Source organism: Cannabis sativa, chromosome 4, assembly GCF_029168945.1.
Source record: "Cannabis sativa cultivar Pink pepper isolate KNU-18-1 chromosome 4, ASM2916894v1, whole genome shotgun sequence".
NCBI classification, from domain to species: Eukaryota; Viridiplantae; Streptophyta; class Magnoliopsida; order Rosales; family Cannabaceae; genus Cannabis; species Cannabis sativa.
The window spans coordinates 55,442,071-55,458,932 of record NC_083604.1 but is presented as its reverse complement, the minus strand read 5'-3'; the positions used below and the strand labels follow the sequence as shown (position 1 = coordinate 55,458,932).

At 32.4% G+C, this 16,862-nt stretch overlaps 1 protein-coding gene across 3 annotated transcripts; it reads right to left on the bottom strand.

The window, feature by feature from the left end:
* Window positions 1-2,288: 2,288 nt before the first annotated feature.
* Window positions 2,289-9,953, bottom strand: LOC115712977 (diacylglycerol kinase 2). 3 transcript variants are annotated; one of them, XM_030641426.2, is made up of 8 exons: window positions 8,371-9,953; window positions 6,377-7,570; window positions 5,617-5,992; window positions 5,466-5,542; window positions 4,882-5,001; window positions 4,634-4,798; window positions 3,393-3,530; window positions 2,289-2,800 (listed from the first exon to the last, which is right to left on the bottom strand). In XM_030641426.2, exons 2-8 carry the CDS (start codon window positions 7,493-7,495, stop codon window positions 2,651-2,653), a joined length of 2,145 nt encoding a protein of 714 aa, XP_030497286.1. In that variant the 5' UTR covers window positions 7,496-7,570; window positions 8,371-9,953; the 3' UTR covers window positions 2,289-2,650. The 3 variants fall into 3 exon arrangements, 2 of the variants coding, with proteins under 2 accessions (XP_030497286.1, XP_060970184.1); XM_061114201.1 differs by having other exon boundaries at window positions 6,377-7,531; window positions 8,371-8,814; XR_004010971.2 differs by lacking the exon at window positions 2,289-2,800 and having other exon boundaries at window positions 3,387-3,530; window positions 4,634-4,763.
* Between the last annotated feature and the right edge of the window lie 6,909 nt (window positions 9,954-16,862).

Sequence of the window (16,862 nt, the reverse complement as noted above, 5' to 3'; positions counted from 1 at the left end):
TTAAAATGAGAAGGTCCTATAGGATCATATATATTTAATATTATAGCACTCGTTTGATAAAAAAAATGAGCACTATATTACAACTCAACATATTATTTAATACCCCACATAGTTCATGTACGAGTAGGGGTAGCAAAATATATTATCATATTGTGTTCGTGTTATATTTTATATGACCCGCTTTTATATTTCGTGTCAGTCGTGTCAACCTGTTGTTTGACTCGTGTCTAATTTTCTCAACCTTAATCTGACCTGTAAAAAATTATGTCGTGTTGACTCACTTTGACTCGTTTTACTATTACTGCTGGAATTGTAGAGAAAATGATAGATTTAACTTCTATTAGAAAACTTATATATATTTATGTATACATATTTATTATTTATATATATATAATAAAAATTAAATTTTCTAAAATATTTTTAATTTTTTAAAGAAAATTAAATTTAAATTTTTTAACTTAATATTGAATCACTAAATATATATATATATATATTTACATAATTATATTAGGGATAATTACATAATGCACAATTTTTTGTAAGAAAATTATAATTTTACGTTTAATTTTTTTTTTTACATTTTTACGGTTTTCCATAAAAATAACACAAAAATAACAAAAAAAACGTATAAAAGTAACATGAAAATAACATCAAAAAATAACATGCAAATAATAAAAAATCAACAAATTAACAGGAGTATAACATAAAAAAAAAAAAAAAAAAAAAAAAAAAAAATTCGTATTTTCTGCAAATAAAATTAAAAAAATCGTAAAAAATTTTAAAATTCCGTGAAAGCGTATTTTTGTAATTTTTTTTATTATTTTTGTGTATTTGTGAAATAATCCCATTATATTATTATTAATAATTTTTTTCAATTTGTTTAATTTAAAAAGTCGTGTCAAATTCATGTTAAGCGGATAGTATCATGTTTGACCCCTTTTTATTTCGTGTCAAGTTGTGTTGACACATTCTCGACCCGCGTCTAATAACTTTCCTGACCTAACCCATGAAATTGGTGTCGTGTTTGTGTTCATGTGTCGTGTCAAAACTCATTTTATCACCCCAGTATGAGTAATACAGAATTTATATTACACACATAGCTACTAAACCTTAACCCCATTATAGATTTTTTTTTTTTGACGCGGTGATCAAAATCACACATGATTAACAAAGTAGCAATCCACAATCGCCGACGGCACCTCCTCAAACCAGGATAGCTCATCGTCTAACCGAAGAGCATGTTTTGCCAAACTATGTGATGTAGAAGTTGCATCCCGAGCCACATGGGACAAAACTGCCTCGGAAGTTTAGACAATAAAGCTATGACATCCTCAAGTAGCACACCTAGCTCATTAAAGATGACCCTTACTTTGTTTACAGCTGTGACCAGAGACAGAATAAAAAAAAAAAAAAACCTCTTTAATATGGGTTCTATTATAGAATTTTGGAAAAAATTTACATTTTTACATTTAAAGATTTTTTTTTTTAGATTTTTACGGTGTTCTATAAAAACAACACAAAAATGCTAAAAAAACCTACATAAAAGTATTTGAAAAATAACATCCAAACATCAAAATAACAATAAAAAATTAAATACAAATCACAAAAAATTAATAAATTAACGAGTAAAACATAAAAATACATCAAAAGACCGTATTTTTTGAAAATTAAAATTATAAAAATCGTAAAAATATTAAAAATTTTATACAATCGTATTTTTACAATTTTTTATTATTTTTGTGTATTTATCCCGTGAATAAATGCTATGTAAATGATATTTATCAAAAAAAATATATATTTGTATTTATATTTATATATATACATATATACATTTGTAAGGATAAAAACAACATAGTTAATACAAAGAAAATGTAAATAAATAATAAAAAAAAATCAATAAAAAAAAAGAACATTTTGGAGAGTCAATATTTATTTAAAAATGTAAAATGAAAACAAAAAGTTAGATGTAAATTATGAAAAAAAAAAAAAAAAAAAAAAAAAAAGGGAGAGGCCATAACCTCCCTCCCCATTGTGAGCAGCATATTCTGAATTGTAAGTGTGATTAAGATGACCAGCATCTTGCGTTTGTGGTGCAGCCACTAGAGGTAGCTCACAGATCTTATTAGTAGCATAGCATGTAAACTGGGTATGAAAAATAGAGTCAAAAGAGACCCCACGTTTTCATTAAAATTTACCAAAAGAAACAACCGAAGAGAAGTGAAGTGAATGTGAAATCAACCTGGGTGAAGAATGAAAACTATATATAAGGGAATTGCACAAACTTCATGTTGTACAGCAAAACCAAAAATTATAACTCTTGCATATATTTTCTATTTTGTATGTAGCAATTGTTGTCTTATACAGATGGAAAAAGCAAAAACACAAACAAAAAAAAAACAAATCAAACCCAGTAACAAAAATGGCACCTATTGTGTATGTAACGCTATACTGTTGGTCAAAAAATCGTATGTGCTATAAAAGCAGCGAGGAACAAGTGTGGGAGTGTAAGCGTGGAACAGCTGAGTTTTGGTTTGGACTAAACAAGTGCTCTGTGAGTGAAAGAACCTATCCGTTGTTGTCTGGACACGTATGTATGTGGACGGGTGATGACTATATCTCCGGAAAAGAATTATTAACAAAAAAAAATATATTATGAGAGATTTAGGGCTATTTGCTGAAGAAGAGTTATTTTCTGAGATGCATTAATGATGCCTTTGCTCTCGGCATCTAATAAAACCTCTGTCATAATTGCAGCCGCATGCCCTCGCGGCTCCTCTGAGGGCCTCCTCAACATGAATACCTACACATCTCATAACCGAAAACAACCATGACTCCCAAATTTCAAAGAAACTAAAATTGCTAGAATATAAAATATATCAATACACTAGCAGGTAAGAGCAACACCAATACAAAAATTGCCACAGGAAATAAAATAGCTATAGAATGTGTGTACACATTTTGCTTGTAAATATGAAGTATTAAGCAACGTTCTTTCTGTTACATAATAAACATCCCAACCTCAAGTGTAGGAGAAACCATGTTAGTCTCATGACTGATAATAACTACACATGCAAGTGACATGAGAACGTGAATTGACAGCAGATGTCAAGGAAACAACAGCAAACTTTAAAGCCTGGACCTCACCACATTGCTTTAAAAGTTTCCATGGAATATAAGGAAATTAAATTTACACGACTTTCCTTTGAACAAATTGAAAAAGAGAATTGAAAAACTTAAAAAACAGCCATTTCAAACCCAAAAATTTAAAAAAAAAAAAAAAAAAAAAAAAAAAAAAAGAAAGAAAACAACCAACCTTAGAACATATCGCATACACAAAAAGAAAGGTTCATTTATTAACAAATTACTATGTCCAACAAAGAAAAAAGATTTACCTGCCCATGATGTGTTATTTCTAGACATCCAGGTTGTTGTATAAATGGTTCACCATCTATTTGAACTGGGAACGGACTGGAAGCATGAATTCTTATGACTTTCCCTTGGGCTAGCCTTCTAGCGTGTGAAAGACCAACCTGTAAAATAATAGAAGCATAAGCTAACAAATTTTATAGCATATTTATCTTGTAGAGAGCACATAGTGCAAAAAATAATTTCATCATTCAAATTATAATTTCTAATAGAAGACATGTACATCCAAGCAATTGATTTAGCTTCTTTTCAACTTTTCATCCAAACTAGTTAGCATAAAAGAAAACTTTTCTTATAAACTAAAGGCTTGAGGAAATCAGAAGCACATGACTTCTTTTTAACAATTTAAATCTGAAAAGCAAACAACAATACAGCTACGTTCTAATCATAAGCAGGCAAAAATAATAAATAATAATAAAGGTTACCGAGTTAGTTAGTAAAACTATAGTTTTATTAATCTTGGAGGATAAGGGTTTGTGGTTAAAAAAACATGTACGGCGAACTAGTAACAAAACAAGATAAGAATTTTACAAGAAACATTTTCATTTACACAAATCAGAAAACAGTACACCTCTAGGGCCTTACTGTCATTCGTATGCATGATTGGATAGAATTTGCATTCAATTAAGGATAAAGGGTTATTTTGAGTTGAGTTTAGTTTAAAACATTACATTATTCAAATACTAATATTTTAGTTTACATTTGCATGAATTTCAATTAAAATATATATGGGTAGAGTTAATTTGCAATTAGAGTTACATTGGTAGTAAGTGGGATCCATTACTTTGTAATAATTAAACAATCAGTTTTAGTTGGGATAAATTATACCACACAAATAGAATAATTACTTCAGTTTAAATAATTCACTTTAGTCCCAAGTTAGTAATAAACATAAAACAAGGATAGATAATCTTAATCCCATTCCTAGTTCCTTAAATTTAAGTTAACCTACGACTATTTACAATAATTTTACGTCAGTTAAAGGTCACATAAATATAAATATTTCTACATTGGTGTAAATATAAAATGCTGAATACAAATATTGCTACATAAAATATAATTACCCATAATTTTTAGATAAGACCCAATGAAAAAAATTACAAGCCAAGCAATTACATAAGAGAGATGCATGTAAATTGAGAAAGTAAACATGCTAATATAAATATATATATATATATATATGTATGTATGTACATAATTCATATACCTGAAGTTTGCCGAGGTGCCATGCACCACAAACACATACAACCTCAAGCACTTTATCATGCATGGACTGAAGACTAAAATCATCATCGTGCTCAAAGTCATTCTGCCAAAGATCTACGCCGCCCATGTAGCTGCCAATATTGAGCACAATTAAACCCTCTGAATCCTAGGTGAGAGAAATAGAAAAGAAACATCAGCATTTTACAAGCAACTATCAACTGAAAAAAGTATTTTAAGCTTAATGTGAACCTTTGGAATATCAATGTCTTTCCCATCAACTTCAAGCCAAACTTGCCATGGTAAGTCAGCACAAGTTCTGTCCATTATATCCCTTGCACCTTCTTTCGCATATCTTAATTTATTTACAAACTGTTGAAAAAAAGAAAATATAAGCCAACATGACTATAAATCTAGATTCGTTATCACTATCAGTATCAGATATTCTCCTCATTACAAATTCAATATCCTTCTAATGAATTGCTTGGTAATGGTATTGACACAAATTCAACAAGCTTATTTATCAGCTGTTCTGCCACCTACTTTGTAAAGTCCAGGGAAGATCCAAAGTCATAACTCATTGTAAGAAAAACATATCCAGTATGTAGATCTACCAATTGACAGCAATTCTATGATTTATTTATTTTCATAAAACAAACCAATTATATGTTATATTTTTTTTGTTGAGAATTCTCAAGACCAACTGAAGTGAAGTAAATCAGAACTGGATAGTGCAGAATGAACAATGATAACAAGAGATGAGAAAAAAAATTAACTGGAAAACAAAACCAATAATCATGTGACAAAGGCAAACATGGTATGGAAAATATAGCTACCTGGCTACAAAACTTCTCAGGATTTATTTCCCGAGTCATATGAAATTCATATGCAACCTTTGCATCACAACCAATACCTTGAAAAAAAAAAACCAATAGGTCAAGCAGGTTGCAGAAACAATCAACAAAGAAAAAACATTCAAACAAATACCTAAATAGTTCATCATGAACTTGGACTGCACTTTATTTGGTTCACCATCTGTACTTTCTTCCCTAATATTTACTTTCCAGCGATCTAGCATTGTAACAGCTGCATTGCAGATGTCGTGCAAAAGCATGGATAAGCCACCATGTGCATCAATCATAGAAAATCCCCCTCCCCAATGCAGAACTCTAGACAAATCATTTCCTGTTCCAAGTGGAAGAATAGAAACAGGTGGAGGTGACTCAAAATTGTGCTTTTCAATTGCATCAAGGACCCATGCAACAGTGCCATCTCCACCGCAGACTAGAACTCTAAAATACTGTACATTCCTAAACAACTCCAAACCAATCTCAGGTCCATGAGAAGAACTCAGTTCAAAAACCTGAAATAGATAAAACAAGTATATTAATAAAAAAAAACTTTACCAATAGTGTATACAAAGTAATACTTCTAAAAACTTTTTAATTAAGTTGTACGTCACTTACTAAGAAAATATTGAATTACAATAATTATGCATAGCACAGAGATTTGCATTTGAGTGAACAGCCCTACAACAAATAAATATTCAATCTTGCTGCAATCTTATCTTATCAGACTACTTCTAGAAAAAGAATATCCTATTTGCTTCTTTATTTGTTAAATGTACAACCTAACAACTATGATACATCAAACAATACATACATGATCTACTATTTGCTCATTTCCAACAATATTGCAGTATTATAATTTATAAAGCATCAAAATAATAAGAAAATATCATAATTACCTGCACAGGATTCAACAATACATTCAGTCTCCTCCTTAGAGAAGACCCATGTTGACCACCACTCCTGGAATTAATAAAAACCAAAAGAGGTCTAGCATCCTGAGGTAAATCAACCAGTGTATACTTCTTTATCTGGCTAGTAAATCCATAATTCTTTTTCATCGTTAATCCGTTACGAATACCCTTGGTATTGTGTATCTTCCCATCCTTCTTTGTGCTGTTAATATTTTTCTCACTACGTGACTTCTTTAGACCACCAATCCCATTGATCAAATATTCCAGAGCTGTACCATTAGTAAAGGCATCCTGTAGCTTAACATTATTAACTGAGTGACCGCCTACATGTTTAGCACGGTGTTGCCTTCTTCTAAACTGACCATATAGAGAAGAGGCTAGAGAATCCTCACTGGCAGAGCTTGGCAAACCACTTTTACTGTAGCTATCAATTTCTTTCACACAGAGAGGGGAAAGAATTATCCTTCTAAGAGGCCCCAAATCACAGACGTTACCGGATTCTTTTGACATTTTAGTGTAACATTTCACATGTATGAGACGTTGACACCATAAACAATGCCAGGTTGGAGAAGCATCAAGAAAAGGTACACCACATGGTTCATCACAGTGAAAACAGAAAGCAGACATTTCAGGATTATCATCCACATTAACCCATCTTTCCGACCATTGATGTTGAACATGACTAAAACCAGCTTGTGCCACACACTTACAGTCCTTCACTGCCGACGGAGAACAATAGAAATGGGCAGCCACACCACAAACAGAGCAACGATGGACAGGAGTGATTGATAGGGCTTTTGTACCTAGGTTTTGTGGGGACACAAGGGAAGACAAGCAAACACAGCATGTGGATGGCTGCTCATCGTATGTATAATCTTCAATCCATACATGATGTGAAAAAGGAACTTTAAGCTTCTTCCAAACTTGCTTCTTAGCTCTTGCAGCAGCTTTAACCCAATTAAGAGACGCTCTTCTCTGCCATTTAAGAAATGCAAAGACGATGACTAAAAGCCCAAATGATCCAGTGACCAGCCATCCAAGAAAATATGGACCATAAACCTCGGATCTCATCAGAAACCATATGACTGACATCCCATCTGTCATTTCCTTTAGAATGTTTTAGTTTTAAGGCTCATGTGCCTTCAAGAAGATAAGCTTGATGAAATCAGACACCATAACCTGATTATTATGAGCTAAATGTGAACACGATATGAAGAATAAATAGGATAGATGAGTTTATATAGTAAGACTTAGCATGCTAAACTAGCAGACTGGGATTAATCCTGGCTATAGTAAAGTCTAAATTATTACAAAGTGAGAGTAAAAACCAGCAGCGACCAAAATAGATAGAAAGAAGAACAGAAAAGAATATACAAGCAGGGAAAATGTTACTCTGTTTCTTCTATTAAGAAAACCAATACGTCATTTGAAAGGGGAAACAAAAAGGGGAAATTCGTGTATTTCAAATAACGATCATAAACTCAAGAAAATGCTGTACTTTCTTGTTTAAGAAAAAAAAACAAAGTTTAATTAGCATAACAATGTTTAAGAAAAACAATTAAGAATTATAAACAATAGGAAAAACTTCGGGACCCTAACATGAAAAACAGTGAACCAAAACAAAAAAGAAGACAGGAAAGTAAAGCACAATTTGAACTCTGAAGCTCAAGTAAGCTTTCAAATAAATTAACGAAGAAGAAAAACACAGGCAACGGGCAAAAACAATTCCCAAATAAACAGCCTCATCTCCATTAAAGCCCTAACATATACTCTTTTCAATTAGGGTAACGTATTAAAAAAGAAACAGTCGTGAAAAACAACCAAAGATAAAAAAAAAAATAAAAAAAAGGAAATATTCCAATTTTACATTAACGTAGAAGTTGCATGCACGATCGGTTCATCAATCGGTGAATCGATCCAAGAGTGAATCGTAAAATCGAAAACCATGAGAAGAATTCAAGGGAAAAAAAGAAAATAACCTTAGGTCTGGATCTGAAGCTTTTGATCGGAAGCTTCGAGAATGGCGGTGGAGCAAGTGAGAAAGTGCCGAAACGATTGAAAGAATGGAAATAAAAATCGGAAAAGAATTCGAATTAGAAAAGGGAATATATATGTGTGTGTACGTATAGGTGTATAGGAAGAAATTGAAAAAGGAAAAGGAGAGCGGAAAGAAGAAAAGAAAAAGAAAAGAAAAGGGCGGGATTTGCTTGTGCATCAAACACGGTGAATAATACCGAGGGAGATGTACGAGTACGTGTTGAGAACGTGTGATGAAGTTACGAAAATACCCTTAAGATATCGTTAGATTAGAGAGAGATTCTAATCTAGTTTGGACATTATCGATCCGCCCATAGTGGAGATTCTCCCCATTCTCATTTTCTTGTGGAGATTCCATTAACGACATTCTCATCCCAGTAAAACTAAAAACTAAAAATTCTTACTTTTAACACTATTCTAATTAATTTCTACCAATATTTTACTGTTGGCTGCTTCCAGATTAATGTAATCCATTTTGACACCAAACCGGAATTAGTTATTTTATTATTATTATTATTTTTGAAAGAACAATTTCATAGAACTAGAGAAAGGAAGAGGGAATCAAAAGGGAAAATCCCTCCCCAATCACAATCACGGAAGGCTAAGTCACCATTACAACCAACTCTGGTCTTATAGGCTAGGCTAAGTCATCAACCAAAGAGATAAACTCTCTTTTTACAAACCTGAAATTACAACCAACAAAAAAAACAAAAGACTTAAATTAATAATATCCGTAAACAGACCAAGTAGCTACCAATTAGGGGGACATTTTCTGTTAAGAGCACTGATTGCAATCTGGCAATCAGAAAAAAATGTCAATATCATTAAGGGCAGAAAATCTCATCCCTTTTCCGATTTCAGCCACTACTTCTGGCAGCTGTAACTCCAAAGGCCCCATCCTTATCAGAGCCATCCACCATACAGTATTTCCCCAACACAAAGGAGCTAGAAACTTCAAGTCGATGAAGGCCCGGAGGATCAAGAGTAACCTCGAAGAACTTGTGGAACCACTCCCAAACCGCTTCAAACACCTGATTTGCCTCTTTCTCAACTTTCCCAAACAAACAACCTCTTGTTTCTGTATTTCCAAATTTCATCCAAAACCAGAGCAGAGCTAATTAAGCAAGTCCTAGACTTTTCACAAGGGTATCCAAAATATTTCGAAACACATCTTGAAGAGAGTGTTGGGGATTATTTTATCAAATCTAGATTTATTATGTTGTTTAGCATCCTAAATATGAATTTCTAAAATAATGGAATTTAAGCACATATAAAGTTCAAGAAACCTTACATTGGTTGCAGCAGAAACCTTATATTGGTTGCAGCAGAATTAAATGATTCCTTCCGCTCAGATCTCTAACTCTTGTATCCTTTCTGTAGCAGAGTATCATCAAGATCTGAGTCCGGTTCTCCTTAAGTTGAATGGATTTTTCACAGTCTTACACACTATGATTGAGTATCAACTTGCTATGCGTGGGCATGTACTCAATCACTAAAGCTCGAATTTTGATCGTGAAGAACACTAAGAATCCATCACTAGTTAGATTTTTGGCTCTTGTGGCTGCCCCTATAAGGATCCATCACTAGTTAGATTTTTGTCACTTTTTCTCAATCATTTATCTATTTTTCACAAATACCACTTTTTGCACTTTCAATTCTATAAATGTCAAAACTTTTTATTTAATAATTATCAAATAAAATTGTCATTTAATATATTTATTAATTAGACTTAATAAATTCTCTTAATTAATAAATAACCCTAACATTCTATTTCTTCACAATCAAGTCATATCTTAGTGAAAATTCATAAACTAAACATAGTCTAATTTTAGAATTATAATTGATTAATTAAAATCAATTAACTGAGTCTTACAAGCAGTATTGTCTCAACTAGTATGGGGATCATGGGCCTATATAACCGAGCTTCCAATAAGTAGATCTAGAATTTACCAAGTAAATTCCCTAACTTATTAAAACCTCCCTACACCACTATAGATTTGGAGTTGCACTCTCAATTATATAGAACGCTTTATATGTTCCACGATATAGATACGCTATGAAAATTTAACCATCATTCTAATCCCAATAATCAAAAATCCTCCATAGATGATTAATACCGAGTAGGGACAAATTTACCGTTTTACCCCTCAATGTATATTATCCTTGAAACATTTAGCTTCCTATAAATGATATTTCAATAAACTAATATAATTACTGAAATAAGAACTCTTCCATTTATCTCTATTAAGCCAAGCTCGAAAGAAATCATCATTTCACTTCTATGTCCAGCCAGAAGCTATAGATTCCATATCTATGATTAGCGCTCCCACTCAATTATACAATCATATTCCCAAATTGTACGTTCGACCTGAACCAAATGGTAGGCTTTAACTAACAACTCAAAGAACACAAATAGAACTTTTGAGATCAAACATAACCATGTTAAAATTAAGATCTTTTGATCTAAGATCAACCAGTGATATTGACTTAGAAAGACACAACGGTAAGATTATAATATCTTTACCAAGATCAATATCGGTCCCAGTCTAATGTATACTGCTTACATCCAAAACTAGCATACTTTGCCAATGTTCTGGAAAGAACATAACACTTATCCAAGGTGTAAGTACACTTCATCGTTGATGATCACATCAGTGTAAATCCAATGCACTGATGAATCAGGGACATTGTCTTTTAAAGCATATAATCACAATCACGTTCTACTGTGTTGACATCACTGCAATTGTGAATGACTATATGTTTTGGACTTAACGAATTTTGTACATATTAAACCATAAACATGTAAACCACATGTAAATATAAATGATTTCTAATCTTCTATTAATAACAGATCAAATTAGATTGAAATGGGTTTTATTTAGGGCATAAAATCCCAACAAACTCTCACTTGCACTAACATAAAACAAGTAGTGCATATCAATCTATTGTCTTGATCTCCAGATCAAGTGTATGTTGGAAATATTTTACCAGGATCTAAATTTACTACCAAGTATGTTTCATTAACATCCTAATATGAATTCTAAAACAATAAATAAACACATAAGAGTTTAAGAAAACCTTACATTGGGTGCAGTGGAATATAATGACTTCTTCCATTCAGATCTCTAGCCCTTGATTCCTTTCTGTAGCAGAGCATAATCAAGATCTGAATCTGGATCTCTTTCTCTCCTTCTTTGATGCTGATTCTCCTTCTTGTTGGTTGATTTTCCACAGTCTTACACACTATGATTGAGATACCACTTGATGTGTGTGGGCACTACTCTATCACTCAAGGATTTCGAAATTGAAGAGAGGAAAAGAGAGAGAGGGTGGCGCATAGAAAGATTTCTCTGAAGGAATGAGATGCAAGTGCATAGTTTCCTGAAGCCAACACTTTCTATTTATAGAATGCCATCTAGGTTTAATAATTGCTCAAGAATTAACTCTTGTATCCTTTCTGTAGCAGAGTATCATCAAAATTTTAATAATTGCTCAAGAATTAACAACTATTCATAAACAGTGAATTTAAATTCAAATTATTTCTGTGGTATTATCTCTTTGCAGAGAATAATATACCAAGATTTTTTATCAGTAATAAAACACAAACACATACAAACATTATAAACATTTAAATATAATTGGTATTGGCATACACAAGATAAAAAAAATAAAAAAATCTCAATTCATAAACCCAATTCATAATTGAAAGAGAAAAATTTGTTATAATATTCTAAAAAAAAATGAATTGTCTACAATAATATGAAAAATAGGGAATAAAAATCCCAAACCAATAATTGAAATCAAATTGTTCATAAATTAAAATAATTAATTCAAAAATTATAATAAAGAAGATTCTGAGCTTCATCTTCAATCTTGGACAATCTTCACCCATCTGTCCAACCATCTGACTCAACTCGCTAGGATAGCAATCCAAGTTTAAGCAGCTGTAGCTGAAATAAGAAGAAGAAAAAAAACATGGTTAGTAGGTCCAAAATTAATAACTCAAGGGGATAATAATTCTCTAAAACACATGAGTTTATAGCATAGAAAGAAATACCTTGTTTCTTTGCTAGAAACTTAGGGCATTGGGGTTTCCAGTGGCCTTTTTCATTGCAATAGAAGCATTTTCCTTTTGGCTTATCTCCGGGATTAGCAACCTTTTTCTTTTTAACTATTTTCACAGCTTGAACAGGCTTCTTGCTATTCTTCTACTTCTTCTTGTTGTTGGGTTTGGAAGTAGAGGCAATGTTTGCCTCAGCCTTAGTCGCCCCATTAGCATTGCTAGAACTAGGAGCTTTAGATCCTCCTTTCTGTGGTCCTTCAATCAAATTTTCAAATGTCTGAAGGTTTTTGATTAACTCATGAAAGTCAAGCTCCAACTTGTTCATGACATAGTTTGAAGTGAATGGCAGAAATGCTGGAGTCAAACTGTTCAAGATCAGACTCACTTGAGTTGTTTGATCCATAGCAGCTCCATGATTCTCACCTTCTTGGAAGTAACTCGTCATCTGGAGAAGGTGATCATGCACGCTCTGATGAGGTCTCATCCGTGCATTGATGAAATTCTCTGTCGCCTCAAAGTGAGCTTGAATTGATGCCATCCCGAATAGTTCAGTTAACTTGTTCAAGATATGTGCAGCCGTGAGAGTGTTTGCAAACCTTGTTTTTAAGGTGACAACCATGCTGGACAACATAAAGTATCGAGCTTTGTTATTGGCATTTTGCCAACGCTCGAACTTTTCTTTCACTACCTTGGTTGCATTCTCACCCGGCTGCTCAGGAGCCTCTTCAGTTAACACAAACAGGGCATTTTCACCAATGAGAGCAATGTGAATGTTCTCTCTCCATTTGGTAAAGTTAGATCCATTCAGCTTATTATCAGTCAACAGTGACACCATGGGGTTGGTCATTGTCATGTTGGATACTACAAATAACAATAAATAGAAATCAAGTAAGGTTCAACACAAAATCACATTCAGAAATTATTAGCACTTAGCAAGTAGGAATGACAAGCGAAAATACTAAAACATACAATCCTAAATAATTTCCAAGGTTTTCAACAAACTGATATCAGTGTCCCGTTTAGGCGAGAGTCAAAGATACCATCCATTGAATAGAGTTGTCAGCTCATCTAAAATGATAAACATTCTAGCAACCTTTTATTCGATCAAGATGAGAATCCAGCGTTGTTCCGTTTAGGCGAGAGTCAATGCCATTCTATCTTATGAGCTTCTACCATTGTTTCATACTTTTGTAAGTCTTACTAATAGTCGCCATTATTAGGGTGATCCATACTAAAAATAAAATACTTACAAATAATACTTATCTTTCAAGATTCTACAGCGTTAAATTGCTAATGAACGTTTCTCCATTAGGGAGGATTACTCACTAAAACAAGAACTATGTAGAACCTGTTGGATATTTATTTTACCAGGATCTTAGATCTACTCACAAGTATGTTGTTTAACACCCTAAATATGAACTTTCTAAAACGATAAAATAAACACATATAAAGTTAAGAAAACCTTACATTGATGCAGCGGAATTAATGTCTCCTTCCACTCAGATCTCTAACCCATGTATCCTTTCTGTAGCAGAGTAAAATCAAGATCTGAGCCCGCATGTCCTTCTTCTTTTAGTTTGATCCTTCACAGTCTTCCAATCTATGATTGAATTACTGCTTGCTGTGTGTGGGCACTTACTCTTTCACTAGGGTTCGAAATTTATGAAGAGAAAAGAGAGAAGAGGGTTTCAGCCTATAGAAGAAAATAGGGAAGGCTCAGTTTTTCTGAAGAGAGAAATTTCTGTCAGAAGATGTTATGAAAACTTGTTAAAGCATGTAATTTGACTGAGCCATCACTTTCTATTTATAGGCAACTACTAGGTTTAGGTTAGGAATTATTTGGCATTAAAATAATGAAAATATTAATTTGAAATTCCACAAATAGTGGCCGGCCATGGCGTGATAATGGGCCACACTTGATTTTGCAGTTTTATCAAATTTTATTTCTATTTTCTCAAAAACGCCAATTTTCCAATTCTAACCTTTTAAATGCCAAAACTAATTATTTAATAACTAAAATAGATTATCAAATAATATTGTCATTTAATTTAATTATTAATTAGACATATAAAGTCCATTAATAAATAAATAAACCTAGAATCTCTTTTCTTTACAATTTCACCCCTGCTTAGTGAAAATTCACAAATTAGACATAGTCTAACTTTAGAATTATAATTGATCAATCACGAATCAATTAATGAGTCTTACAAGAAGAATGTTCTCAACTAGAATGGGGACCATGGATCTATATGCTGAGCTTCCAATAAGTGAACCGAATTTAGCAAGTAAATTCCTACTTATTAATTCTTCGTTGAATCCACTCTTAGAACTTAGAATTGCACTCTCAGACTTATATAGAGCATATTATATGTTCCACGATATCAATATGCCATCTCATTTAACCATTTTTATAATCTTATTGTGATTTAAAGATCCTCTATATAGATGATCTACATCGAGATGGGATTTCTTTACCGTTCTCACCCCTCAATGTATTTTGCCCCTTAAAACACTTAGCTACCTGTAAATGGTGTTTAGTGATCTAATAATTAGTCAATTAAACAAGAGCTCATCCATTTACTTCTATTTGCTAAGCTCGAAGGGAATCATCACTTGACTTCTATACACCAGTAGAAGCTATAGATTCCATATTTATGTTCAGCACTCCCACTCAATCATACTATCATGTTCCCAAAATATACGTATCACCCTGACCCAAAAGTAGGCTTAACTAATAAATCTAAGAACATGAATAGCACTCCTGAGTTGAGCCTAAGCATATAAGGATTTAGATTCTTTTAATCTTAAGATCAACTACTGATATTGACTTGGAAAGATATATATAACGGTAAGTTTGTAATAACTTAACTTAGTTGCAATATCGGTCCAGTCCAATGTATACTCCATACATTCGAAACTAGTATACTTTACTAATGTCCTAGAAAGAACATAACACTTACTCCAAGTGTAAGTACACATCATCACTGATTATCACATTAGTGTAAATCCAAAACACTGATGAAACAGGGACCAAGTCTTTTGATTCATATGATCACAATCACATTCCACTGTGTTGACGATACTATAATTGTGAATAAATATATGATCTGGATTTAACTGATTTTGTGTATAAAAGTAATAAACATATTAAACCATCAGCATGTAAAATTCATGCAAACATCAATCGTTTCAAATTTCTTATATTGATAACTAATCAGATTGTAAACATCAATCACAGTGTAGACTTTTCTTCAGCAATATAACTTTCTTGGATTTTCGAATACACAAAGTTATAGTTCTTCTCTGGTAGAGCTTGAATTATTATACAATAATTCCTCCACCCCCAAAGTAAGCACCATCTCAAAGATCTCGAAATGAGTTGGTGAGACACATGGACAACTGATACACAGTTCTTTAATATCTAACGTATAGATCACTTTCATAAATCTTTCTTGAATATCTTCTAATGTTCCCTATTTGATTACATCTCAGATAGCTCCCACTCAATAGCAGATGTCTGGTTAAATAATACTTTTAACCTCTTATCGTTTGGAGAGTTATCTAGCTGTGACTTTTGTATTAGTCTGAGACTTTAAGTAAATACTAAGTCAACAACATAGCAGACTCGTATTTGAAGTGAAAAATACATGCCAGAGATTAAGTAATCAAAATTAAGATACCATAAAATTTTATGAGGATTAAGAATTCTAGGTTCAAGTCATTCGAATAGACTGAACTAGAGTTCTTTATCTTATTCTCATAATTCTGATGAGTTATACCTATCCATGTGTATGGTTAGATTTTCTTTTCAGTAGTGTTCTTAAGTACCTATCACAAGCATCAACCTGATGAAGATGGGTATAGAATTTTAAAATTCTCCCACTCAATTAAGGTAGTGTGAAACTTTATCAAAGAACTTTCATAGGTATCAAACTTTTTACTTACAACAGTAAAATGAATTGGAACATACAATCAAGATCAAGGATTTATATTGATAATAGCTAACTCATTATATTACTTCCATGTTTAAAGAAGATATGTGTTACATAGGGAATTGTGGAATAGACTCCACTCCTAAGTATATACATATAGGGTATTGTGGATAAACTCCACCCCTAAGTATATAAAGATTATGATCCACCCCTAAAGGTTGTAAAGATCATTATTCTCTAAGTGTGATAGAGTTTATGTGGAGTTGAATACTATCTAGAGTTCATTAGATATAAAAGATCGTTGAACTGCATAGTTTTCTTAGCTTTTCTCCACCCCTATTAGATCAAAAGATCTTTTTATTAAACAAATTCTTAATAATTGTATTAGAATAAACAATTATTAATAAATATAGAAATAATCTAGTGTTTATTTAATATA